At 38.4% G+C, this 26,816-nt stretch overlaps 1 protein-coding gene across 1 annotated transcript in view; it reads left to right on the top strand.

Moving 5' to 3' along the window:
- LOC140371956 (adhesion G protein-coupled receptor L3) overlaps positions 1 to 26,816 on the top strand; it is a 271,947-nt gene that overhangs the window by 201,379 nt on the left and 43,752 nt on the right. The window contains exons 10-13 of the mRNA XM_072459197.1: positions 3,400 to 3,583; positions 10,904 to 11,026; positions 12,666 to 12,871; positions 16,147 to 16,323. Coding sequence (XP_072315298.1) covers positions 3,400 to 3,583; positions 10,904 to 11,026; positions 12,666 to 12,871; positions 16,147 to 16,323 — 690 coding nt within the window. The remainder of the gene's footprint in view (positions 1 to 3,399; positions 3,584 to 10,903; positions 11,027 to 12,665; positions 12,872 to 16,146; positions 16,324 to 26,816) is intronic.

Raw genomic sequence — 26,816 nt, 5'->3', positions numbered from 1 at the left:
GCCTAGAGCGCCCTCTTGTGGTTGTCAGTGTGAAAATAATCAACATGTGAAATGCAGTTGCCAGTGTGAAAATAACAAATAATATAAGTCGCTCTGGAGTATAAATCGCACCTTGTCCAAAACCATGAAAAAAGGTGTGACTTATAGTCCAGAAAATATGGTAATTTGTGATCAATTTAGCTGGTTGGAAGTTAGGGTTAGGGTATTAGTTAGGTTAGAGTTATCATACTCTAATTTAATGTGTCATTAAAGCTAATAAAATGGTTGCTATGGTTAAGTGTTTCTTAGATTTCACTCCAACACACCAAACGTGAAGATGGAAAATCCATGCTTTTTTCAATGTACAGCCATTCCTCCATAATTCACGTATAGAGACTCAACACCCCACTTACTTGAGAGACGAGGTTTCATGAAATATTTAACGACAACGGTAGCTGAGATTCAAAAGAAGGCAGGCGATTTGGCCTGCAGGTAGAACGCGCACGGAAGAGGGGAATTGCAGAGGTTGACGCGACGCACCGTACCATAAGATCCCGCGCCCGTTCAATACGTGAAGACATTGCAAACACAAATCACGCTCGGATTATGTCATGTGCCTACATCAGCCTTCAAGTTTGGAGTAGCAATCGGGAGTGGGGGACAGTAAATGGCTTAGGAAGAGCATATAGCGAGCCAGCGAGGAGCCAGAATCAATTTACCCCAGCCTCGAGTTCATTTCAGCAATCAGCAAACAGATAGGCGCACAGTCCCTATTGGTCGGTCGCCCGGTTGGTTTGGACCTCTGCCAAGCACTCAGTGAAAGCGCCACCTTCCCTTTCCTACCCATGCATCCTTCCTCCAGCATCCTTGAAGCAGATTTGCATTTCCTCATGTACCACCCAGGAACTATGGCTTCCAGTGCTAAAGTACCAGTGCCGTACCCTTGTTAACCCTGCGACGAGCTGGGCCCCTGTCCTGGGTGAACCCCGCCTGAGGCCCAAAGTCACTGGGACAGGCTCCAGTCACTTTCGACCTCTAACGGGAACAATCGGTAGAAAAGGAATGAAAGCACGCCGTACATTTTTAGCAGCTGAAATGAATGGGGCGTTTTGCAGAAAAGGTATGATTTGACAGTTGGAGTGGCACTGTGCTAATGGCGGTAAAAAGCAGCAAGGTAGATTTAGGCAACTAGCATTAAAATCGTTAGCTCTGCTCCAGTCTCACTTATTTTATGAAGCAATAGATGAATCCTGCTAAAAGATTATTTTGAAATCCTGACAATGCAGTGCAGTTTGTGATGTTATGAAATGGGATTATCGAATATCTACTGTCCAAAACCATGCAAAATGTTTATTTACTGCCCTCTTGTGGCCGGAAATTATATTTTTGGCCTTTACAACAGCTAAAATTGACTGTATTTGTCTTTTTTTCTCCTCATTGTCTTTTGACTTACCTTGGCTAACAGAACCATCAATGCAAGTCAAACATAAACCAGCAAGCTTGCTTATATTTATAAAAAAAAAAAAAAATGAACTTCTACTAATCAATGATGCGGATACAATTTGTTTGGCTTTTTGATGTGTTTTGATTGAAAGCGATGCATTCCTTTACATTGCCTTAGAAGCTGAATATTGTACTGTGTCCCTTTAATTAATTTTTGATACATCATATGCATCATGCCCTTGTTTTTTCACTTTAGTTTATCAATTATACATGCTTCCATCTCTGCTAAAGGGTTTTTGACCCATCCCTTAGGCACTTTATGTCTTCTCGCCTTTTGTCCAGTACATCATCTTCTTATTTCAGTCTCGTGGGTGTATAGAAGAGAAAAGCTTTGAGAAAAAAGGTTTCTTAATTGAGAACCGTCTCCCTCTGCCGATATCTGAATGTCAAAAGGTGTGATTAGAGATTGGCTGCAGATAATAATAATGACATAGAAGCTGGCAGAGTGCATACAAGCTGTTAAGGCAATCATAAAAAGAGAAAAGTAGCATTTTTTAATTAATTGTATGGTTTTTTTAGACAGGACAGATCAGATTGTGTGACATGGAAAGATAAGGGGGTTCATGGACACTTGTAAAGGGTTGAGGCTCGGAATCAAACCCTGTAGTACAAAACCATTGAAAAAGCTGTACACACACAAATTCAATCATGAAGTAGTTAGAGTAGCAATATTAACTAGTAACTGGTTAAATACATTTATTGTTCTGTTTTTTACATTTTAGTTTCATAGTCTACAGAGAAATCACTTGAGCATTTTATTCAAGTTATTACCAGCAATTATAAGTGATGCGACAACTCACCAAAATACTAACGTGAGCATATGACTGCTTCAGTTATTTGTGATTACAGAAATGGCTTGGAATCTGGCAATTACCCACATGCCATATCCCAGCCATAGCTTTTTATTTCCAAGGACAGCCCGGCTCTTGTTCCTCTCCAAAACTCTGTTACTGGGAATGAATTGCACTAAGTTGCTCATGAATCTTACCATTGGCATTTTTAAATCTTTAATGACTCTTAAATTTTCATCTCCTGCTCAGGGAATGCTTTTTTGCATTGCTTACCGCTCTTGCAGTTGTAAAAAAAAAAGAAAAAAAGAAGGTCAATTGTTTATTCCAATTACTTGTGGAAAGGAGTTTATCTTAAGTAGTTACAGATATTTGCTGAGAACCAACACCTTTTTTACTTAATTTAGCTCCGGGCTGAGGCTGTTTTAATGTTTTGTGATATTTTTGAATGTTAGAAAAGCTTTTGTATTTTGGGATTGTCTTGCGCAGAAGAACATTAATCACACCAATTAAGGACTGTAGCTTGTAGTCATGGAAGATTTGGCCTGCAGTCTTGCACTCTTTGGCTGTGATTTATTGACATGATTAATGCGTCAAACTAATGGAAAATGATAACAACATGGCCAATGGCATAAGATCATGCCCAAAAGCACACAAAGATAAAACAAACGGCCAAACTAAGAGACAGGTTTAGTTCTCAATCTTACAAATATGATGTTTCCATTGACTTTATGTGAGATTCACTGTTGCTTCAAAACATATCAAAACTTAAGGATCGGTTCCAAAAACTTAAGCCATAATAATCTTTTGGCTTCAAGTCCTTTCAACAGACAAAAATCATGTATTTGGTGTTGAATAGTGGCCCCATTTCCATTTTTATACATTTGCGGATAGGCCCAGTAATTACAGAAATATTAACCATAAACCAGTGAAACAAATGTATAATCTGACAGTTCTGACAACTTATTTCCTGTTACTTCCTGGTTTTCCAAGAAAAACCCTGTAACATTCTCCATTACATCTCATTTTATTTTGAAAACTACCAGTTTGAAATAGCCCCATCCAAGCCTGTCTCGATTCTTTTCTCTGGTACATTTTGGACTAAATCGATCTTTCTTCCTCTCCCCAGGCGATGGTGGAGACAGTGAACAATTTGCTGCAGCCTCCGGCTCAGGCTGCGTGGAGGGAGCTGAGCACCGGAGACCAGCTGAAGGCGGCCACCACACTTCTGGACACTGTGGAGCAGGGGGCTTTTGTACTGGCCGACAACCTGCTCAAGACGGACATAGTGCAGGAGACAACAGACAACATCAGTGAGTTCAACTGAGAAATGAGATGTTGTTTCCCAATTCCCATGAGTTTTATCTAGACAGGAAGTCTTCTTCTAAATGTCATGTTGATGTGAATAAACTGGATTGTAGAATGTGAGAGAAAACCTTAACTTAATAACGTGCACATTACTGTCTGTGCATTGCAGGAAATATTTTCTTTCATTCAAAATGAAAAAGTAAAATTGAAGGGTATTGTTCAATTTATAAACAGAAAATTACATTTGCATAAACTTTAAGTAAGTAGAAGACTGTAATATACTGTATAATGTTTTCAAAAAGGTAAACCTTTACATTAAATGTAAATTATTCATGTAAAAGTAAAAAATAGTTGTCCAAATAATTACTGAAATAAGCGTAAAAAAGTGTTTCCTGGTTTAAAATAAACAGGGACAAAAAATCCCTGTTTATTTTAAACCAGGAAACACTTTAAGACAAAAACTGGTTCACCCTAAGGACAAGTTGCCGACTCAAAAACAGAGCAATGTAGTTTATTCGATCCAATGCAGTGAAGAAAGCTGTAAAGAACGGTACATAGGTGAGACGAAACAGCCTCTACACAAGAGGCTTTATCAGCACAGAAGAAATACAAGTTCAGGACCTCAGAGTGCCGTGCATCTCCATCTTGAAGCCTCTAATCACTCGTTTGAAGACGGTGAGGTGAAGGTTTTAAGCAGGGAGAAAAGATGGTTTGAAAGAGGAGTTAAGGAAGCTATTTTTGTTAAAAAAGAAAGACCTTCTTTAAACAGAAATGGAGGGCTTAGGTTTCATCTTCCTGTTATTTATAATGGGATTCTGAACCCCTGGAAAGGTAAAGGACATTCAGATGCTAATCAGGTACTCAGGGTGGTTGAGCCAGGGTCTCACAAAGACAAAGAGGATTCTAATAGCCCATTAAGATTCTGAATAGGCTAGCTCGGTAGATACAAGGGGGAGTTTCTGTTGAAACAAACAACTCTTTCTACTTCAGAAGGCTCCTCCCAATGGGCGGGTCTTACCACAGAACAGTATTAATATCGGAGTTCTCGACCTAAATTCTTTTATTGACAATGACTCTTGGATGAGAGTCGAAACGTCTATTTTTTCAAACTGAGTCCAGATGACTACAACTGAAGCTTTTTCTACCATATCTGAAGGTAAAATATAAGAATAGTCAAATGTTTAAAAATCATTTAATTTTGACAACTAAAGATTTTGTCATTTGTAGATATACTCTGTGGGATCCAAAACTTTTACTTAAACTGTTGCCACCTCTGTAGATGACAAATGTATTGTACTGTAGCTATTTGGATTTCAACCATGGTTATATATTTTTTACCATTTCTACTAGTTAAATTCACCCGTACATCACTCAGCTTAAATGTTTATCAAACAAAAATAGCCTTAGTGAACCTACTCAATGTGGATTCATTTCCAGACTTTGTACAACTAAAGAGATTGGGCTTTTTAATTGTGCCTTTGTTATTCACTGCTCTTGTAATTAGTCAGCTTCTCTCCGCTCGAGCAAACTGCTTCTTGCCTCTTCTAAGCAACAGGTTGCCATCTCAGCGTGTCTCCACTGTCTGATCAATTATGACATTTAGACAATTAGTCTCTCTTAAAGATGAATACTGGCCTTCCCATTTGCCATATTCCTGGTACTATCGCTTTTATAGTACTTTAAGTGTTTCATTCAACTTGAGCCAGCCTGTTTTATGGGGTCACATAGTTCACTGTGGAAGTATTGATTTGGGGCGCTCCAGTATTGACGGATTCAGCTCAGCAGGCTGAGGAACAAGTGTGAAGGTCAGTGGATTAATGGCTCCTTCTCGGCTGGAGGTGAAGTTTAACGGTGGATGCTTGCGACTGATAGCTGCAAATGAATGATTATTGTCGATGATCGTGTTGATATTGGTGTCGGTTACTTACTGGAGCGGCGTCTACAGATAAATGTGACCCCGAATCACGCCCATGCGCAACTCCAAACTGTCTCTAATACTGTGGGATAATCCGTAATCCATAACTGTGTCATTCATTTATTAGATTACGTGCTTAGTGAGGAGTGGCCATTTTATTAGGCACACTATAGCTCTGTTTCTATGTACTTTAGGCCGATGATTGCTTCATTTTATACAGGAGCTCAAGGCATTTTTAGGAATTTCACATGATCAGATTTAACTGTTTACAATACTAGTGAGAAGTAACATTAAGGTTTTATAATTATTCATAATATGACAAAAATTGTGTAATTAATTGTGACATTGTCTAGTACCCACATTTCTGAATGATTACCGTATTTTCTGGACTATAAGTTGCACTAGCCAAAAAATGTATAATAGAGAAGAAAAAAAAGTATATATAAGTTGGACTGGTGTATGAAATGCGGTTGCAAGTTTGAAAATAACAAATAATATCACATACAAGTCGCTCCAGAGTATAAGTACATAAGTGTAAATATAAGTATAAGTCGCACCCCGGCCCAAACTATGAAAAAAGGTGTGACTTATAGTCCGGAAAATACGATAAGTTATGTTAGTGTTAGCTCTTTCATTTTAGTTTAACATTTCAGCGTATAAAATGAAATTAAATAACTTGACATCCCTAATGGCGCTTTATAACACACGCTCTCGTGCATTTTTTTTTACATTTTTTGCATGTACTTTGCGTTAACACGTTGAATCTCATCTCGTCCCACTATCCCCTGCGACAATTCCAGATTAAATGCCTTGTTTTATCATTTGTTGCACGCTTTACTTTGCCTCTTGTTAACAGCAAAACCTACGGGAAAAGGAGATTATGTTCAAAAGTACTGTCATGATGAATGGCCCGGTCCTGAGTGAATTCGGCTGCCATGGCAACCTAAAATATAGGTCTGCAGATTTAAAAATGAAGCTGAGAATTAATAAAAATGGATTTTATTGTATCTGGCACACAATTCATCTGGGTATTAAGCAGCTCGTCTGGAAACAGGGACGGCAGCAGCGGCGGCACAATCGGAGAATTTTTTTTTTTTTTTTTTTACAGCTCGCGGTGGTAGTCTGGTTAATTATGTGCCGGTGACATGTTTACTAGGTCTTATCTCCCTGTTTGCGTGGCGTATTTTTCGCAGCCAGTTGGCTTTTGTTGGCTCCAGCAATCCCTCACGCCATGCAGGGCAGTTAAATGAGGACAAGGAGCCCCATTAAACACTAGTAATCACTGCAGAGGCTAATGATTGATCTCTCGCATTTGAAAGGCATGGGCATGGAAGAAGGTGCGGAATCTTGTGTGTTACAGATGGAGCTCGCTGTCTAATTAGAAAATATTCATGGAAATGCCTGCAGTGGAGGTACTGTCATTTCAAATATCAAAGAACTGTTGTCCCGAGCAAATGGTGATTACAGTATTATTAAGGAAAGGGTCAGGAGCAATAATGTATTCAACGCAGCGGGGACGGCGTTTGTCCAGCAAGCCAAAGGTCCCAGCGGTGTGTAGGGTCACTGTGTCCTTGGGCAAGACATTTTATTCATCTATATATGTACCATATTTTCCGGATTATAATTCACACCGGAGTATAAGTCGCACCAGCCAAAAATTGCATAATAGAGAAGAAAAAAAACATATATAAGTCGCACTGGAGTATAAGTTGCATATTTGGGGAAATTTATTTGATAAAATCCAAGACCAAGAACAGACATTTCATCTTGAAATGCAATTTAAGATACAAACAGATTAGAGCACATGGTGAAGAGGTGTACGCATGCTAACGTAGCACCTTCAGCTACATGAGGCACAGACAGAACTGTGGTAAGTGTCTGGTATGTTAACGTAACATTTTAACAATTATTCAGATAACTATAGCATAAAGAACATGCTAACAAGTTTACCAAAGCATCAGTTTTACCCCAAATCACTAAATCCATTCAATTCTTCTTCCTCCGTGTCACTTCTAAACAACTCCACAAACTCTGGAGGTAGAGGAAGTGCAGATTCTTCTTCTGCGTCGCTAAGAGCCTAGAGCGCCCTCTTGCGGTGGTCAGTGTGAAAATAACAACATATAAGTCGCTCTGGAGTACAAGTCGCACCCTGGCCAACACTATGAAAAAAGTATTATTATTAAGTACTTATACTCCGGAAAATACGGTATAAGAATGTGATGTGTGAGTGGTTGTAGGCGCAGATTTACACGCTTTCATCAGTGTACCGCAGGATAGTTCTCCCTACATGAGGAGCTTACCACCACCCACTGTGAGGAGTGAACTTTGAAATGTGTCCATCTGGAAATGTGCTGTATAAGACTAATGCATTGTCTGTTTCATTATTTGATACGCGATACAAGAAAGAACAATGTGTGACTATTTGAGAAGTGAGAAGGGGCGTAGGCTACTTCCACTACCACTCTGGTTTTACATAGAATTACAACACAGACATAATAAACAAGCTCTAAATCAAATGTGATGAGCATTTTCCAAAATAATGACATTTGGATTTGTTCTCGATTAATTATTATTATTATTATTATTATTAAAAAAAGATTATTATAATAATAATAATAATAATATTATTATTATTATTATTATTATTAAAAAAAAATACATTTAAAAAACAAACTTTTGCTCATTTGAATCTAGGGATGTATCTATAACCAAAATATAAAAATTGCATCGTCGAAAGTCTCACAATAATAATGTGGGCAGCCAAAATTTATCAACGTATGAGCTCTTTTGTTTGCATTAATTGTTTTGTTTGCAATTACACCTAAAAATATATATAATAAAAATATAGACCATGATCCTTTGCTACATTTCAGTGCAGACATGAAGAAATTACTGTTTTACACTCTATTATATCTTACTTCTTTGGAATAAGACAATAATGATTCACGCACATGCTTGTTACGGCATTTTAAAAGGAAAAAGTAGTGAAATGGATAAGGTTAGTAATATCGTAATAATGACAAATCCAGTCATGCAAAAAAGGAGATTCGTTCAAAGTGAAGTTTGCAGATGGAGCGAGTTCATGGCCAGATGACCAGATTTATATATTACTTTATTGTGAAGTCTAGAGAAAAGGATTCTGTAAGTAATTCTGCACAATTAATGGCACAAGGTCTCTCAAACATGGATTATCACCATCTAAGGCTAAATCATTATTTAACAAATCCAGATTACACATTTGGAATAATATGTACTATTATGCTGAGAGGTGGAAATGTGGACAATAAAATCCAATATAATCTTATTTTTTAAACTTGGTGCTATGCTACTAAATAATGTCAGTGGTTTCTCTATTATGGCTGTTTCCTTGACTTGAGAGGAAATCCATAGCACTCCACTATTCTACTTTTCACCTCAAGGCGATAATAAGATCCTTCACTTTCAAAGAAGCTCGACATTTCCTCTGCCATTGTGTCTGTGTTTGTGTTTACACGTCACACCTTCTTGCCTTTGTCTGCCGCGAGTGCACTCCACTCTCTCTTCACTCGCGGCGTGATAATCTTACCAAAAGATTTCTGCCGATTAGCGTGTTATTTAAACCCCGGCTTTGAAGGTATCGCCTTTGGGTACTAACATCTACCACGGCATCAAAGAAATTCCCCAAAGCCCATCATAAGCTCTTTTACACAACCGCGTGGGGGAAAGCAGAAAGAATAAGAAGAAGAAAAAAAACGCTTCCTCTATTCAGAAGCATGGGTTTAGGGAATCGCCAGCTATCTCGGGTATTGTCTTTGCTAAGTTGCATAGGAATTGTACGGCCAGCAGCCCCGTGGCCTTTTGCAGATGGAGAAACAGCAGAATCTCAAACAAAGGAGGCTGGAGTGGAAACGTGGCTTGCTGTGAGAAGAGATCCACACACACACACAAAAAAAGAAGGGATTAGCTGTTCACTGGCGCTAACCTTTATCAAAGTGTGAGGTGTCATATGCGGCTGACATCAGATCATCGGCGGAATGCCTTATGGGGCTTAATTAAGGTTGCACTTTCTCGCACCTGATGCCGCGATGTTGCAAGATGAAATTTTTCCAAGACAGTCAGCAGTTGGAGGGAAAATAACACGCTGAAACTTCTTTATGCTGTGTAATTTGGTTCATTCTTTCGGAAACGGCGTTGATTATGTTTGTTCGTTTTCGCTTTATTGCGGAAGATTTAATGGATTCGACACGCATCTTTCAGAAATGAGTTGCCATCATAGACTTGCATTGTCCGCATTACGGTTGTAACTGGGGAGTGTTGCAATAGGAAAAAACACATACTAACATTTCAGTAACGTTTTAAAACAAGGTTCCTTAATACACTATTTATAATGCATTCACACGCACTAGTTATTTGTTTATTCACACTTATAAGGCATTTACTAGCATTTATCGCTTGATTATGGAAAACAGTTTAATAAGCAGTTTATTAATGATGGATAAAGTATTATAAGCCATCTACAAATGCTAGTAAATGTGTAATGAACAAACAACTAGTGCTCATTAACAGTTACCAACATCATTTATGTATTCCTGGCTTAAACTTTCCAGTCATGGGTGCCGTTTTGAAGACTTGACAATTTTAAAAGATGTAATATTCTGTTTTGAACTATGAATTGCTTAGTTTCATCCCTCTGAATCTAATAAGAACACTTACTTAGTTTTTGTTTTACACATAAGTAGTTGACCCTAAACATTATGCTGCCATTATATTATGTAACTTTACAGTTTCCAACCTTTTTCAATAGTAATGATTTAGCTGCACATAGCGTACAGCCACTATCTTGTCCCATCTATTTATTCCTTGTAGACAGTGACATTTTCAGATCCATTGCCTCCAATGAATCCATGGAAAGCGCTTGGAGTTAACATGACATTTAGCGATGCCTAAAATCCATGCTTGTCACGGCTACTTGAGACTAGAGCTGCTTTATTAAACGGAATTGTATCATACCCTAATAACTCTGACACAATGAGCTTTATTTCTGCCAGACTTCTCTATCTGCAGCTAATAATCCTTCTGCTTTATGACCAGAATCTGTGAACTGTATGTTTCCTTGAGGCACAACATTGCGTTATTGAACTATGGCAAAAGCAGCGTCTGTCTCGTTATTCTCTCCCTGTTCTTCAAAAGAAACTCCTGAATGTCTCTCAAGCTAATATATTTAATTTGTTACTTTAAGATGCACTCTGTAACTGTCCCGTTGCTGTAAATCTGTATCTTGGGGAATTGTGTGCTGTCCTATTTGACCTCGTGATTGTTTTTTGTTAACGTCCAGTGCAGTTTTTCGGTCAGATTTCTATTTACTCTGGTATCACAACCACAATAAACACTTTGGTTAAAGCGTGTTTGTGTGTTCTTTGTGTGTGCACAGAGCTTGAAGTCGCGAGGATGAGCACAGATGGGAATTTGCCTGATTTGAAGTTTCCACAGACAGGGGGACAAGGCAACTCCATCCATCTCTCAGCCAACACGCTCAAGCAACATGGAAGAAATGGTGAGTCCTTCAATCAAAAAATCTGCTAGTTTTGCACATGTTTGCAGCAGTTGGTTGGTTTACTGCATCTGTTCGGTCTTAATGCTATGATTCCAACTTTAAAACCATTTCATTTACAAAAATCTCAAAAATTATTATGTGCTGCTCGGTGGTGGAGTGGTTAAGGCACATCGCACATATGCCAGGCTCCAAGTGCAGCTGAGTTTAATAAAGCCTTCGGGCCAAATAATCTTTAAAAAATATCTTATCATATAGATATAGGGATTGTGTACTTAATAGTAACCCAAAGGAAATGTTAAGTGTTCATTTAAAACTCTTCTGACACTTTAGTGTGATAAATATATTTGCCAGTAGTGACCAAGCATCTTAGAGCTTATATTTCACTGCTCTTTTGTTTATTGTATTTAATTTAAATGTGTGCTAATTCATCTTTTTAGATATATTTTTCTGTATTATTCATATTACATGTTTATGAATGTATTTTACATTTAGTGTCAACTGAGCTCTTCTTTCAACCATCTCAGATTCAGGACCTGTTTATGTTTACCTTGAATAAAATACTATTTCAGTTTACAGAGTACTTTCCCCCCCTTAAAACTGAGATTGTTCATAGGCATGTTACCCCCATTCTGTATATTTACATATTAATAGCCCCTCATTACAGTAGCTACAGTATAAAACCTAGGTTGAACTGCATAAAATAGCTCTTTGATCTTTTATTCAGTCAATGGACACAAAAGCGTCCATAGAAATGTATTCATGTGCTATTTTCCAAACTGTAAACGAGGCAGTTAAGACACAATACATGGCTATTTTCAGGAGGCCATTTTTAGACTTTATTACCTGCTCATGCAAATCAGAACGGACTCCTGCTGTGCCCAGTGCCTCTCCGCTGGATGACTAACTCCGTGTCCAGCCGCGACCGGGCCGATCATTATACCGGAGCAGCAGATATTTCCATCATCATTCACTACTGTAGCACCCCGATTGTTTTCGTTTCATCCGAGTGAGTGATCTCGTGGCGGCGGGAGGGAACTTTCTTTTATACGTGTGCTTAAAAGTGAGGCGGCGGGAGGTTAGAGCGGTGTGAATGTGAAGAGAAAAATATATTATTCACAAGAAAAAAAAAGCCTGGCTCTTTGTCAGAGGCAATACAGGAGTGATATCTGCATTTGATGGTAGAATTGAAAGGGCTGTTTATTTAACTGCTTTAGAGTGTTTTGGCTGCCTTGACATCTTCTTGTTCTTGTTAAAAGCGAAAAAAGCAGCGATTTAAAAAGTGTAACACATCAGAAGGTTTTGACAACTAAGATAATGGCCTGTATTTGACTATATTTTCTGTAATTGGAAGAGTGCCACAGGGAATTGTTCTTGATCAGTGATGTTTTCATTAACCCTGATTACAAAATGAATCCTGCATATCAAGAAAAAATGGAAGTGACAATAATTGTATTCACAGAAAAGACTAAATATTTATTAGTGATGAATCCTTTTTCCCCCAAAGTCAAGTTATTCAAACTTTTTCAAGTGGACAACAAAGTCTTGTGTGAAAGATAAATATTGCATTTATTTTGCAACTATTAGCAGTAGTGGAAGTATTATGTTAATGTGTTTCGACTCATACGTGTTTGTTTTGCAGGGGAGATCCGCATTGCCTTTGTCTTGTACAAACACATCGGAAGCTACTTGTCAACGGAGAACGCTAGCATGAAGCTGGGCAACGACGCAATGGCGACCAACTACTCGGTCATCGTCAACTCCCCAGTCGTCACAGCCGCCATTAACAAGGACTCCAACAAAGTGTACCTTTCCGATCCAGTTATTTTCACCATCAGACATCTGCAGGTACATCTCTTTTCATTCTCAGATTTTGGAAAATCTTTAAAGGTGGTATGGACGATTTTTTTTTCAGCAAATTTTTTATCATATTTCCTCGTGGCGTGGATAAATCATTTGTCCTGCCACGTATCGATCATAAAATGCACCTATCGCTCACCTGCAGCCGCGTCAGGTTCGTCCCCACGTTTCCGTGTGCCTAAGCGCATGGATCTATCATAATATAGTTCCCTCAGTGTACGGGGCAAAATGAAGACGGAGAAAGACATTTCGAGTTGACGCAGAAGTGGACAGAAATCTACGGGAGACGAAAGATGCGATGCGCTCCGTTGCGCTAATAAACAAACGCACGTGTGTGTTGAATCAGTCCGCACGGGGGAGTGGCATGAGCACTTCCACCTGAGTTCTCAAATCGCCGAAAAATAGTCCATTGCGCCTTTAAGTGGGATTTGGATAAAGATTAAAAATATTTACCAGCTTGATCTACTTTTCACTTGCATCCTTTAGTATCTGGCATAGCAATTATGTATTTATGTATTTACTTTATTTATTTCATTTCTTTATTTCATTTATTTCATTTATTTCATTTATTTCATTTATTTCATTTATTTCAGTTATTTCATTTATTTCAGTTATTTCAGTTATTTCAGTTATTGTTTACAGTATCTACCCAGTCACTGACAGCGCACACTTTGTTGCCAGTAATTACATACTTAATGTATGTCTTTTATGAAATTGGACTATCCGTATCAAATCATTTAATGCAGAAATTCAAGGCACTTTCATTTTTGTATTGATATTCGTGCACTGTAACAAATCCTTTCTGCTTCAATATTTGTTGTTGTTTACTATCACCAAAAGGCTTTACTCCTCTTCCCCTTATACTTCACTACACCTCCTTGTTTCTTCTGTGAATGTCGCCCTCAGCAATTAACATCGATGCGGGCCAAACCACTGGAGAATTGCCTCGTGGTCTCTGGAGTACAAGCGACCTGGGAGGAGGAGACAGAAATAGAGCTCGAAGGGATATACAGGGGGTAAAAAGGACGGTAGCTCATGAGTGTCAAAATTAAACTGCGGGGAAATGTCATAGGGGCAAGGGCAGCGCAGTTATTACAATGAGTCACCTTTTCTTAAGTGTAAATTGCAATTCTGGTTAGATATAATTTTCATAGTGGCCGCTTTAGATTCCTGCTACAAAATTCAAGGCGTTTTGCCGAGAGTCCGATGGTCAGCCATTTTGTGCTGCTGTACAATTGATCTTAATATTTACAAGTCAAGCTTCCCAGTCTTAATTAAAGTACATTGGGTGTGGAATTGACATTTTGTTGCGCTCTCCACTCGCTGGTAAAGTGATAACCAATCACAGACAGTCTTAAAATAAACTCTAATTAACTTATCGCGTTGCTCCCAGCGTGGCTCAAGCCGCAAGTGAGACTGCTTTATGGATTCTGACGGGATACATCCGTTTAATTTGAGTTTTATTGGAGTACAATGCCTATTATTCCTTCAAACCGCGAGCATAATATTTGGATTAAATGCAGGTTTTAATACGTAGAGGGGGAGGAAATGAAATGCTTCAAAATGACAACCATTCAAGACCTTTTAAAAGCAGAATTTATGCAGTGCTGTTGCTTAACACTGAAGAAGATATATTTTTATTGTTGTTTAAGTTCACAATGGGGGAAATTACTCTCAGAGGAATATGAAAGGTATGGTCTATGCATTTTGTTAAATAGAAATAGAGTGTGAAGTATTAAACACAGGGGGAAAACATTTTACATATATTTCTAGTCATATTTCTTTTTCGTAATCTGCACCGCTGCAATTGTTAATACATTTCTAATCTCATACAAAGGTGCTTTTCCCACCGCTTCTGCTTAATCTTCTCCGCTTAACCATTTGGTTTCGGATCATTGTCTCTCAGGCCGAAGATGACGCAGTCCCAAAGTTATTGTTACACATCCCCGCCTTAATGGGCCCAATTAAAGCCATTAATGGGACAGGGGGTCATCCCGTCTCCTCACTGTGGCATTTTTTACAGTACGTTTGGCGTGTGAAGGGTAAACCCACTCAGCGGCAAATTTACATTCACAGAGTATGAACCTTATTAGACTAATTACCTTGCACAAAGTGTGAAATTGTGGCAACTGCCGCTCTTTTACTGTTTATAGTAAGGGGGAGCTCTTAACCTTGGAAGATGTGAGCAACAAAGGCAAAAGGAGATAGCGACTAGCGACTGGCGACTCCCTTTTTTGTTTTTTTTCCAACCAACAAAGGGATTGGGCTCAAGAGGAATGGGGGTTTGATGTATCTATTTATCAGCGGTTATGTGTCACCGCGCCGGGTCCGTAGCGTGCGGATGCCTTAAATAAAAATGGCAAAAGAACAAGCGGGGAGGCAACGGAGGTGGCGCGCATTAAACGCCAAGGCAGGCCATTGTCAAACAGTGGAAGTTAAAGACCAAGGTCAGGCAAAGTGTTTGAAAAGTAGCATGGGTGCTGCATAAATGAAGCCACCTGCGACGCATGCATACAGAACTGGAGTAATGTCTAGAATGTAATGACTTTGCTGACATTGAGTTAGTAGTTTGTCTGTAAGATGTTGAAAGTCATGAAGTTGTTCAAATTATCTGCACTGTAACTTTGCAAATACCTCGATTACTTCATGGCACTATTGAATGCTAGTACTAGTAATACTCTAACCACAGTTCATAGCTAAAACTAGTGACCCCGTCTAGATTCTACTGTATTCTCGAATGCATTTCTTGATTATCATTTATCAATACTTTAGAAATGTTTTAATAGTACTTTTGCCACTTTGACAGCACACAACTAAATTAAATATATTCTGTATTTTCCGGACTATAAGTCGCACCGGAGTATAAGTCGCACCAAAAAATGCATAATAGAGAAGAAAAAAAGTGTGAAAGTGTGAAAATGACAAATAATATCACATATAAGTTGCTCCGGACTAAGTATAAGTACAAAAGTATAAATATAAGTATAAGTTGCATCCCGGCCAAAACTATGAAAAAAGCTGCGACTTGTAGTCTGAAAAATACGGTATGTATATGTTTGTTTTTGTTGTGAACCAGTGCAACAATCAAATGTAAGATATAATGCTATGTGGCTAAATTTGCATACCCTGAACAAAAAGAGTTCTGAATATACATATAACTGCAATACAAAGCTTTGGTGAGGTCCATCCATCCCCAGCACCTCTACTTTACTTCCAGGACTGTATATATGTTTCATTGTTCCTTTGTTTGCCGATCCTTACAGCATTCAGAGGAGAACTTCAACCCCAACTGTTCCTTCTGGAGTTACTCAAAGAAAACCATGACTGGATTCTGGTCCACACAGGACTGCAGATTACTGGGGACCAATCGGACGCACACCACCTGCTCGTGCACCCACCTCACCAACTTCGCTGTTCTGATGGCTCATGTTGACGTCAAAGTAAGTCTGGACAATGTCTTCTTTTCAATCTTAAATTTTATTCTAACAAGACTAAGAGGTCTTGAAAGGAGAAAAGTGAAATTTAAAATGTGTTCTGTCTATCTCACCTCATTCGTCCAGGAGTGCTCCATTGGATAAAAAAATCTGTTGTATCGTCTGGGCTCGTCTCTGTAGAGAACAAAGATTTGCAGATTGAAAATGACTCTTGGATGAGAGCCGAAACTTTAAAAAGTCATTTTGTTTCCCTAAAAACAGAGTCCTGACGATACAACTGGATTTTTCCCCTACAATATCTCACCTTATGCAACCGTCTGAAGTTGGTGGAAAGTGCTCTGAGTCATAGTTCAGTGTAATTATTTGAGATTTTCAGCCCTCCCAGTGCTACACTTCCAAATCCATTGAAGATTAAAGTAGCTGACTTTGCAAGTACACACTTTAGTTGGACATATGAAAACCACAGGGGTATATGCAATAGAAATGTTATTAGCCCTAGATTCTACTCAAAAAACAAAAACAGAAGTGTGCTTAAGCATGATATTGAGCATATTTGAAGCTTTATTGGGTAGTTTATTTATTAAATAGGTGGCACTAGAGATGCAATATTATATGTCTGGTCCCCTTTTTATTGGCACCAGACATATAACATTATCGACATAAACAGTGCCATTTAATTTATTTCAATCTGTCCTCCATTCAAAGAAAGCGATCAAGCTCCTGGGCATACCCATTACCCAACATACCCATTCTGGCTGGACTCAGGATCAGTCACTAAACCCACAAATAAAATAAATTGGACTAAAAAAACTCCCTAAATCTCATTTTAGTGATTATGCTTTTGAAATGGGAATTGTCAAAGCCCAACAATTGCTCAATCTCTCTGTCTTCCAGTCCATATCTTCCAACAGCATCTTTACTCCTCCTATTTATCAAAAATAAATCTAGGGAGGGTTTGAAATCTGATTTTCTTCTGTGCATGTTGTTACCACTCACATTAAGGGCCCCAGCCATTTGTTTGAACTCTAAAGTGTTCAAAAAACAGCTTCATTTTTAATCTACGGGGACATTTTATTCAGGAGTTTTGGCAAAAATCAGCCAAAAAACAAAAAAAAAACGTTCTCCGACTATTGTATATGAATCCCAAACCAACTTCACACGCCTCTTTCATGCACTGGCTCATACCATATTGGTGATCATAATTAACAAAATCGTCAAAGACCTATTTCTACGCGAGAATAACTACTAAATAGCAATTGGCTGAGAATATGTTACAAATAGTGCTTTTGAAAGGCTCGGAGAAATACTGGACGAGAAGTTGCTCCTTCAGATGGTGACAGACGGCTTCATTATTTCTGTAGAAGTTTGAGGAGCTTAGTGCTGACGGCGCCGGCCACTTCTCCCTATCTGCCGTGGCATCTGTCTCTCGATAGCCTCCATCGAACAAGAGGGAGGAAAATCACTCCAAGACGTCTCACTTGGCCCCACTCCACCAAACCACTAAATTCCTCTGTTGGACATTCTCAATACAGTCTGTTGAAAGCATGCAACAGTCACATTTTTTGAATCATTTTCTTTTGGATTGACAAAAGGAAAGTTGTCGGGTTTTCTTCTCATTCTTTTTGGCGTTGCATTTTGCCCGTGTGACTTCCGACCCCGCTGAGTTCTTGGAAAGGCGTAGCGCTGTGTCCACAATGGGCGGCGGATAATGGCAGCCTTCATCCAATCGAGGCAAAGTATCAGGAGGGGAAAAAGGAGTATTTTGTCAAAGTAGTTCTAACATTGTGCTTGATGCCGTTTTTTGTCCTGTAAAAGTAACGGACAGCGTGTTTCTAGTGTATATTGGCACCTGTAGTAGTGTTCTGTCTGTTACTAGTGTGTTAGATGTAGCCTACTGAAAGAAAAAAACACTTAATAGTGGTAGATGGAGCAGAGTGAGTAGTGAAAGTAACTACCGTATATAAGTTGCACCTTTTTTCATAGTTTTGGCCGTGGTGCAACTTATACTTATATTCATACTTATATACTTATACTCCGGAGCGACTATGTGATTGTATTTGTTATTTTCACACTTGCAACCTTATTTCATACTCCAGTGCAACTTATATATATATATATATATATATATATATATTTCCTCTCTTTTTTTCCCTTCTCTATTATGCATTGTTTCGCTGGTGCGACTTATACTCCGGTGCGACTTATATGTGATATTATTTGTTATTTTCACACTTGCAACCACATTTCATTCTCCAGTGCAACTTCTATATGTTTTTTTCTTCTCTATTATGCATTTTTTGGCTGGTGCGACTTATTCTCCGGTGCGACTTATAGTCCGGAAAATACGGTAACTAACCTATGAGCAGCAGTTGCAGTAGTAATAGAGCTTGGAATTGAACTGCCTTGTTTGCTGCAACCATGCCAACCGTTCAGAGATGCATTCGCCAAAACAATGTCAAACAAGAGCTGTGACTGTCGGAATGATTTTGAATAAATGCCAGGGGGAGTTTTAGGGAGAGGTCGGGAAAGACGCTGTCGGGAAAAACTGACAGTGAAGCGGGCGCCAAAAGTCATGTAACCGATAAAAGCAAACATACAATTTATCATAAGAGACAATTTAATAAATGGATGAATAATAAGTTAAGTGTTGGGTGACTGACAACCACTCGACCACATGTGAGCAGTGTTGGGAAGTACAGAAAATACATATTAATGAGTAATTCTGGTACAGTTACTGACTTTCATTTGGTGATATGCAGAATACAGTTACTTTCCTTAAATCAAAAGAATACATTGTGGTAATTATATATATATATATATATATATATATATATATATATATATATATATATATATATATATATATATATCAAAGTATTGATTCGAAAACATCCCTCTTGTTGGGAGTGAATGTGCAATTTTTCCTAATTTTCTAATTTGCTAATTAATAAATACTACAACAACAACTAACATAACATAACATAACGAACATAAAGCTGTTTTAATCCCATGCAGTCGTTTTACACTATAATATTATCACACTCAATGGGACAGTGTTCAGAATACAATGCTCTGATGGGACCACATAACAGATTACCTCCTCAAATATAATTGTATTCAGTATTCCGTAAGTAAATACATTTTCAAAGTATCCTTCACTGCACATGAGTAACATCCGGCCTTGTTGTGACGTTATTAAAATTATTAAAAGCATTTTACTTGTCAGCTCTTGCACTTGCCATATAACAAAATTGTGGCAAAGCTGGAGAGCGTGATGTCAGCGAAAGAAGGACACATATATTGACCATCTTGTGTCTCCATGGCAACAGGGCATACCTCCACTCCAGTCTGCATTATCACTCATTACTCTCACTACACCAGATTTGTATTATTGAAACCTGACTCGTATTATCTAAGTTACACAAGAATCATAAAGCAATAAGACAAAAAGTCATATGTAGTTTGTTTTTCTTCTTTATCTTTAAAGAACCACAGCAGGAAAAGCAAAAAAACTATACACTGCGTGCTTCTTGTGGTTTTTTACTTACTGTATAAGTAATATGCGTGTATATATACACACACGCACAACTTCAAAGGATTTTAAGCTCTTTTGCTGAGCGTTTAGTTCAAGTGAACATTCTGCATAAAGGTTAAAATAAGTTCAAACGCGAACTTCAAGCAAAAAAAAAAAAATACATACAATTCACTAGATGAATCGAAAGTCTGCACAGTTCTTTATCAAAACCAATACTCTGAAAAACATTTATTTTTGAGCAATATATAGCTAGTTTAGTACATTTTCAAACAGGTACTTCAAAACTTTTTAAATTGTTGTACATGCTACCTTTACTTTTACGTGAGTATTTTTTTGCACCTTTATCTGTACTTTTGTGACTAAATTGAGCACTTATATTGAGTACTTTTATTCAAAAAAATACTAATAATAATGTTTTTAAGTACTAATAATTCATTTTATAACCATATATTTCAAAATGAGGGGCAAATCTTCCTGTTTTCTAGAAGCACTTGTTAATGTTAATGATTTGTGAGTTGAAACGAGGTGAATCTGCCACATCTGCCATATGCCTGCAGTTAGAGCACAAACGAAGTGTATGCAATGCCGACAGAACAGAGGGAAAAACTCCAAAGACACCTCTCATTGGGATTAATTATTTTTGGATTCTGTTGCTGAATGATTTGCGATCTGCATGTTATAGAGACGTGATTAAAACAAATAGCCAAATGTGTCCAGAGCTTTGGATCGTATTTTTCTGATATTTCTGACTTTGGAAACAAGAGTAATTCAGGTGGTGCGATTTGAACTTTAACAAGGGCATTTGAAGTCACACGTCTCCCATTCTTGATTCTTATTTTGAACTCGAAATGAAAAGGGCTCATAGCTGGAGTCGCCGTCGGCCGCATAAACAAATTAAAACTTGGAATCAGCGGCTGTGAGTGAGAGATTATTGGTCTGTTCTACATTAAAATGATCACAAACGGTGCTATCGTAGAGACTTTGAAGTGACTTTGCTGAAGAGAAGATGGATAGATTTGACTGGAGGATGTCCCAGTACTAAACCACAGGGCATATTGTGATTAAGTGAACGTAGAAAGTATTGGAATCAAATGCATTTCTGTGATTGAAGGCATTGGATCCTGTGATGATGATTTTTGAATAATTTAGTTTTCTGGTTTGACCCTTGTGTATGTGAGAGTAGTTTTGAAGGTTTGTACTGGCAATAAGGCTGTCACTAACGGTTATTTTTGTGGTCGGCTTGTCAAACAATGCTTTCTACTGTAAAATGACTTTTTAATTGCTTTATCAACTAAATACATGTTGAAATATGGTGACTGAAGGCTTCTAGATAGAGAATATTTATGAATGAAATATATTATTGATGACATTTTGATTTATTAATGTCCCTGTCTTAGATCTATTAAAAGGGCTTTTTTATGTGTGTTTTAGAGTCTGTATTTATTCATTCATTTTATTTATTTATACAGGGAAAACCCAATGAGAAAAGTTATCTTTTTTATGGGTCCTCTACCTGCTTCATGAACATGTTACTGCGCTGAATATTCCTCTGTACTAACAACCTGTCTTGCATTTACTGTATTACCTTTTGGGTGTTTTTTCTGATTCACCTTGAAAAACCCTTGTCAAACTGCGGAACACTTGAAAAGTTACACCGTGCACCTTTAATTGAACGATTGAGAATCAACCACACAAATAGAAAGCCTCTGATCAGGACTTGTATATATGTATGTATCACTGTTTTTAAGAATATTAGATTATCACTGTTCCTACTGTAAAAGATGTAACTGATTATTCATGTTTTATTGCTTTTATGACTGATTTCACACAGTTATTCAGAAAACGATAATAACTGTAATCCAAACCACTTTTCCTTGACCCCTTTGTTGATGCAAGAATCCCACGCTGGCAAATTACTTACGTCCACTATTTCATCAAGAAATAGTTCAAAGCGTATTTTCCACATTGCTGAACGGCCGGCGCTCATTTGACCTCCCGGGGCTCCTTATTGAGTCATTTCCCTTTATTCAAGATCGCCAGAGGGCAGTAGGATTGAGAGAGAAATCTTTTCAAATATAGCTAAAGGACAAGTACAAGTTCAAGAAATATAGTCCTTCTGTTGCTTCCGTCTTGTGACCATCATTTAGGCAGTGGATGTGGTTGAAGAGAGGCCCTAGAGAGACATTAAAACTGCAGGGAAGAGCCTCTTTAGTCCCCGAAGGCTTGTAGTAAGTGTAAATCTGCATTTCCCGCAAGTTGATGTCGGTGATATTTGGCTAACATTCATCACTGTCTTCGAAGAACATCGCTTGCGCTGACAGCGTCTCCGAGAAAAAAACGGGAAACGAAAGGACAGTCAAGGTTGCTTTGGTGTGGAATAGTCGATTTATATATGTGTGTCTTCAAAGAATATATACTGACTGCCGTAGGAGCTGTCCACTGGCACGCTATCATATTATTGTACGATGACGTTAGTTGCATCTGCTGAATGTCGTCTCCCCTTCGTGTGTCCCCAGCCCTTTTTAAATGTGACAAATTTAGCCTGCAGCTCTGATTCATACGCCTCGCTGCACTCCCCGTATCGCCATGCACTTCATAAATCCTGTTGCATAGCAGAGGTGAACCTTCAGTAAGGGGCCACCACCCTCCCTGCCCCGCTCTGGCTGTATTTCATGACTCAAAGGCCAGCGCTGGGAGCCGGAAAAGGCAGATTTATGCATTTTAATTGGATTGGCTCTGCGGCCGCCTTGCTGGGAGCGGCTCTTTGAGGTGTCTGAGGGTTGACGTCGTGATAGTATACGTGCACCGCTTTATACATGTTTCAAAACTATCACATTTATATTATTGCTATTGTTGTTGTTCTGAAACTGTTAAAAATGATAAAAAAGAGACGATTAAAAACACGATGAACAGAAAAGCCTCATGCAGTTGATCTCAAACTGTGACGTGTGTACCCCCTGGTAGTACGCGGGCTCCTTAGAGGGGTTAAGTTAGTAGTACTGGTAATTAAGTTGTAATGAAGTAGAACATTTCTTTTCTCTCGTCCTGCCCTGTTTGTTCTGTTTGCTTTTGTTTTTATTGTAGAAAAAAGGATAAAACTAATGGGCCCACGCTGACAATGTGCCATCTGTTTTGTGACATTTTGCTAAGTTTTTATTTTATTTATTCAAGTAAAATTAACATTTCAGAATATTTAGTACTTGTCAGTCTTAGACAAGCAGTGTTCTATGTACATCAGCAACTTTGTAAATCCCACAATGTACAAATACGAGATACAAGTTTAAAACACTTACGATACTAAAACATTTCCTATCCACATTTTTTACCATATTTTCCGGACTATAAGTCGCACCGGAGTATAAGTCACATTTTTGGGGGAAATTTATTTGATAAAATTCAAGACCAAGAACAGACATTTAATCTTGAAATGCAATTTAAAATAAAAACAGATTAGAGAACATGATGAACCTCCAGCTACATGAGGCACAGACAGAACTGTGGTAAGTGTCTGGTATGTTAACGTAACATATTAACAGTTATTCAGATAACTATAGCATAAAGAACATGCTAACAAGTTTACCAAAGCATCAGTTTTACCTCAAATCACTAAATCCATTGAATTCTTCTTCCTCTGTGTCACTTCTAAACAACTCCACAAACTCAGAAGGTAGAGGAAGTGCAGATTCTTCTTCTGTGTTGCTTAGAGCCTAGCGCCTTCCTCTTGCGGTTGTCAGTGTGAAAAGAATCAACATGCGATTGTGAAAAACTATGAAAAAGGGTGCGACTTATTGTCCCGAAAATACAGTAATCTGTTTTTTTGCTGTCGCTCTTCGAGGCCACTGCTGTTGTGATTTTTGGCATTACAAAATTGAATTGCTAACGCCAGCCACAAGGGTCAGCAAAGATTTAAATGTTTTCTTTTTGTTGCTGTGACGGATCATAAAAAGATTTGTTAATGGGATTTCCCAAGCTTAAGTAAGAAATATGTTGCCGTACAGAACAACTTGTACAACTGAATACAAAACAGAACACTACATACTACTACCTGCCCCTGTGATTGCTTCAGCGCAGAAGGTAGTTTCTCAGCCGGACCGCTCCAGTGGCCGAACAGCACATATTGTTCCCCGAGTCTCAAGATCAGGGGCAGAGCCAATCTCCTCAGGCATCCATCCGTAATGAAAAATACGTGTGTTTAAGAAATCAAAAGAAAAATGTAGTCGTCCAGAGAGATTGGAAGACAAATCGAGTCAGCCGGCATAAGTAACGTGGATGCGGTATGACTCCGTTGCCCTTGTGACACGGCCTGTGAATTTTTAGAACGAGTTACGTGGGCGCGAGCTCGAGACCCCTACATGGGTTTCCATCACGCTGGCAGGTCGATGTGAGGTAAGGTGCAGAAGCTGTGTGGATCACATCATTTGCCTTCCTGCTTGGGCAAACCCTGCGTAAAGAGAAGCTTTTAAGGCAGGGTTCGAACAAAGAAATCACTGCAGTAAATCTATCACCTGGTTGTAGATACACCCCTGCCCTCTGGCTCCAAAGCTTTTTCTAGTTCCTCGTATGGAAGATCGTGATGGATAGAGTGTGCCCTGCTGCACGGATCGCTAGCCCAGGAGACCCCCACAATGCAACGCTGCTTGGGCCATTCTCTGCATCAATATCAAATACCAGAGCCACGGAATGAATGTGAAGTAGCCACATTTGCAAAGCAGGAATCATGAGCGGCTTTTTCATCCTGTCTGCATTAGAACACATCATTTATTCATTATAAAAACATCCTCAAAATACTAGTTTAATCATGTTAAAGGTGCACTATAAATGTTTCTGGTTGAGGGTTACATCGGTATAGCAACGGCCTTATGCAGTCCTCACAAAATCCTTCAAATTAGGGAATAATCAACTTCCTGAATCCAATGAATGAATTTGAGTAGAATGTTCCACACTATTGCATTATGAACAGGTCAGATCTGTGGAAAGGTGAGCCTGCTCACAGTGAGACCGCATGTTTTTAAGGTACTTTTGAGAAATAAAACCATAAAACAAAAAACACTAGATGGAAAATATATATATAATAATAGCATATTGTGGAAAATCCCATGTAAAGTATTAACATCACAAGTACATATTGCATCGTTATAAAACCGTGATGGCATCTGTATTTTTGTGAATTATATTTCTTTCATATATTCATTTATATTTATGTTTTATTTATTCTTAGCATTAGGGCTGGGCGATATGGCCATGAAATAGAATTATGATCTCACCGTTGTGACGAGCTGCTATTTTGATCACACTGCCATTCAGTATTTTTCTGTTAAATTTAGCTCAAACACAGACACGTTTTGGCTCTCAGTGCTCTGTGTGAGTGACATGTGGACTCAGCCAGTGTAATATTGATATGACAGTGTAAATACAAGTAAAGTAAAAGTGACTAAATAAGTCTGACCTCTCAGAAACAACTGGCTTTGTGTAAAAATATGTAAATAAAATAACTGCATGAATTGTGATTACGGCTTCAGCAAATCATATGAGTTTTTTTTGCATCCACTTGGCATGAGTTCTTCACATGCACAATTTAAACCATTGTGTTCAGTTTATTTAGTATTGTACGTGTTCTCTAGCATCCCCCGGCATAGTGAAGTCTGCCTCACAGGCCACGGCTCATCAAATAAAAAAGGTCCTCCCCAGACACGAGGAGCACTGCGGCTGTTATTGTACCAGATAATGATGAGCATCTGTTCCTGTCTCTGGTAGCATCAGCCGGGCTACCACCACTACACAGGCCCTCATCGTATCCCACATAGGTTTCCTCACTTAAACGGGTAAACTGGTTTAGGGGGGGAGGTGCGGAGACAGGAAAACCTCCAGTGAATTGTGATAGTCCCTCTCGTTCTGGAGAATCCTGCTGACTGCGGTTGGAAAATGATTTAAAGAGAGCTTGTTTGAGAGATACATCAGACATATACAGTGGGGGTTATTCCTCCGTGTAAGCAAATATTTTCCCAAGGTTTTTCTACACCAAAGCTCTGTATCATACATAACCTGCTGGAGGCCATGACTGCGTTCATTTTGTAACTGTATTTTAAGCAGACTGTAGTGTCGGTGCTGAAGAAAAGTACTTTTGAGTCCACAGTGTTTTAATTAGTCTGGTATAAGAAGCGACTCAATAATAGCAATGTGTATCCACTAACCGAAGACGTGCAAACATTGTGTCCACAATTATGCAATGTTTACATCTTGATTGGATGATTAGTTTTAGTAATATGTTAAACAGAACTTTTCTTCCATTATATAGAACATTTTATATACTGAAATGTTTATAGAATTGAAAAGTGCTGCACAGAAGAACAGTAAATCAACTAAACCAGTGCACATAATTGTAATAAAACAATAAATAGTAGCTAAATACAACAACCAAAAATATAAAAGATAAAATGGTAATAAAATAAATAAATAAATGTTCTGACATTTTCGAAATTTTGATGCGATTCCAACTCTATGGCTTCATTAATAACTGTTTCATTTGTGCACTCTGTTTAATTGTAGACATACTTGCTCCTTTCTTAGCTGGAAGTGTTGGAACCTTGTTAGTATTCATGTGACGTGCCTCATTAGAATTTCAGCTCTATTGCCATTAGCGTCGAAGTGATCCAGTCAAACCCAAACGCTCTAACCAGATTGTCCCAGCAGGGGTGACGGCTTCAAGCAACTTGGATGAATTCTTCCTCTCCTCCCACCATGTTTTTAAATCAATGACTAGAATGTTTAAAAAAAGAGGGAAATTCCTATGGGAAATTAAGAAGCCACACTCCAAACTGTTTAGCCTTCGTGATTAAGTTAAAGTTAAGTTAAAGTTTACTTTGACGACACACTGTTCTGTTAAGTTGGCGAAAAGGTGTTAGTTAGAGACGACGTGAGTTGTGTCATGCTAAGAATGTACCATCTGTGAAGCGACATTGGGTCA

The sequence above is a fragment of the Eucyclogobius newberryi genome, unplaced genomic scaffold (genome assembly GCF_026437365.1).
Source record: "Eucyclogobius newberryi isolate DKJ021-1_F unplaced genomic scaffold, fEucNew1.0.hap1 SCAF_22, whole genome shotgun sequence".
Classification (NCBI taxonomy): domain Eukaryota; kingdom Metazoa; phylum Chordata; class Actinopteri; order Gobiiformes; family Gobiidae; genus Eucyclogobius; species Eucyclogobius newberryi.
Note: the sequence above shows the minus strand (reverse complement) of the source record. Positions and strands in the feature narration are given on the sequence as shown.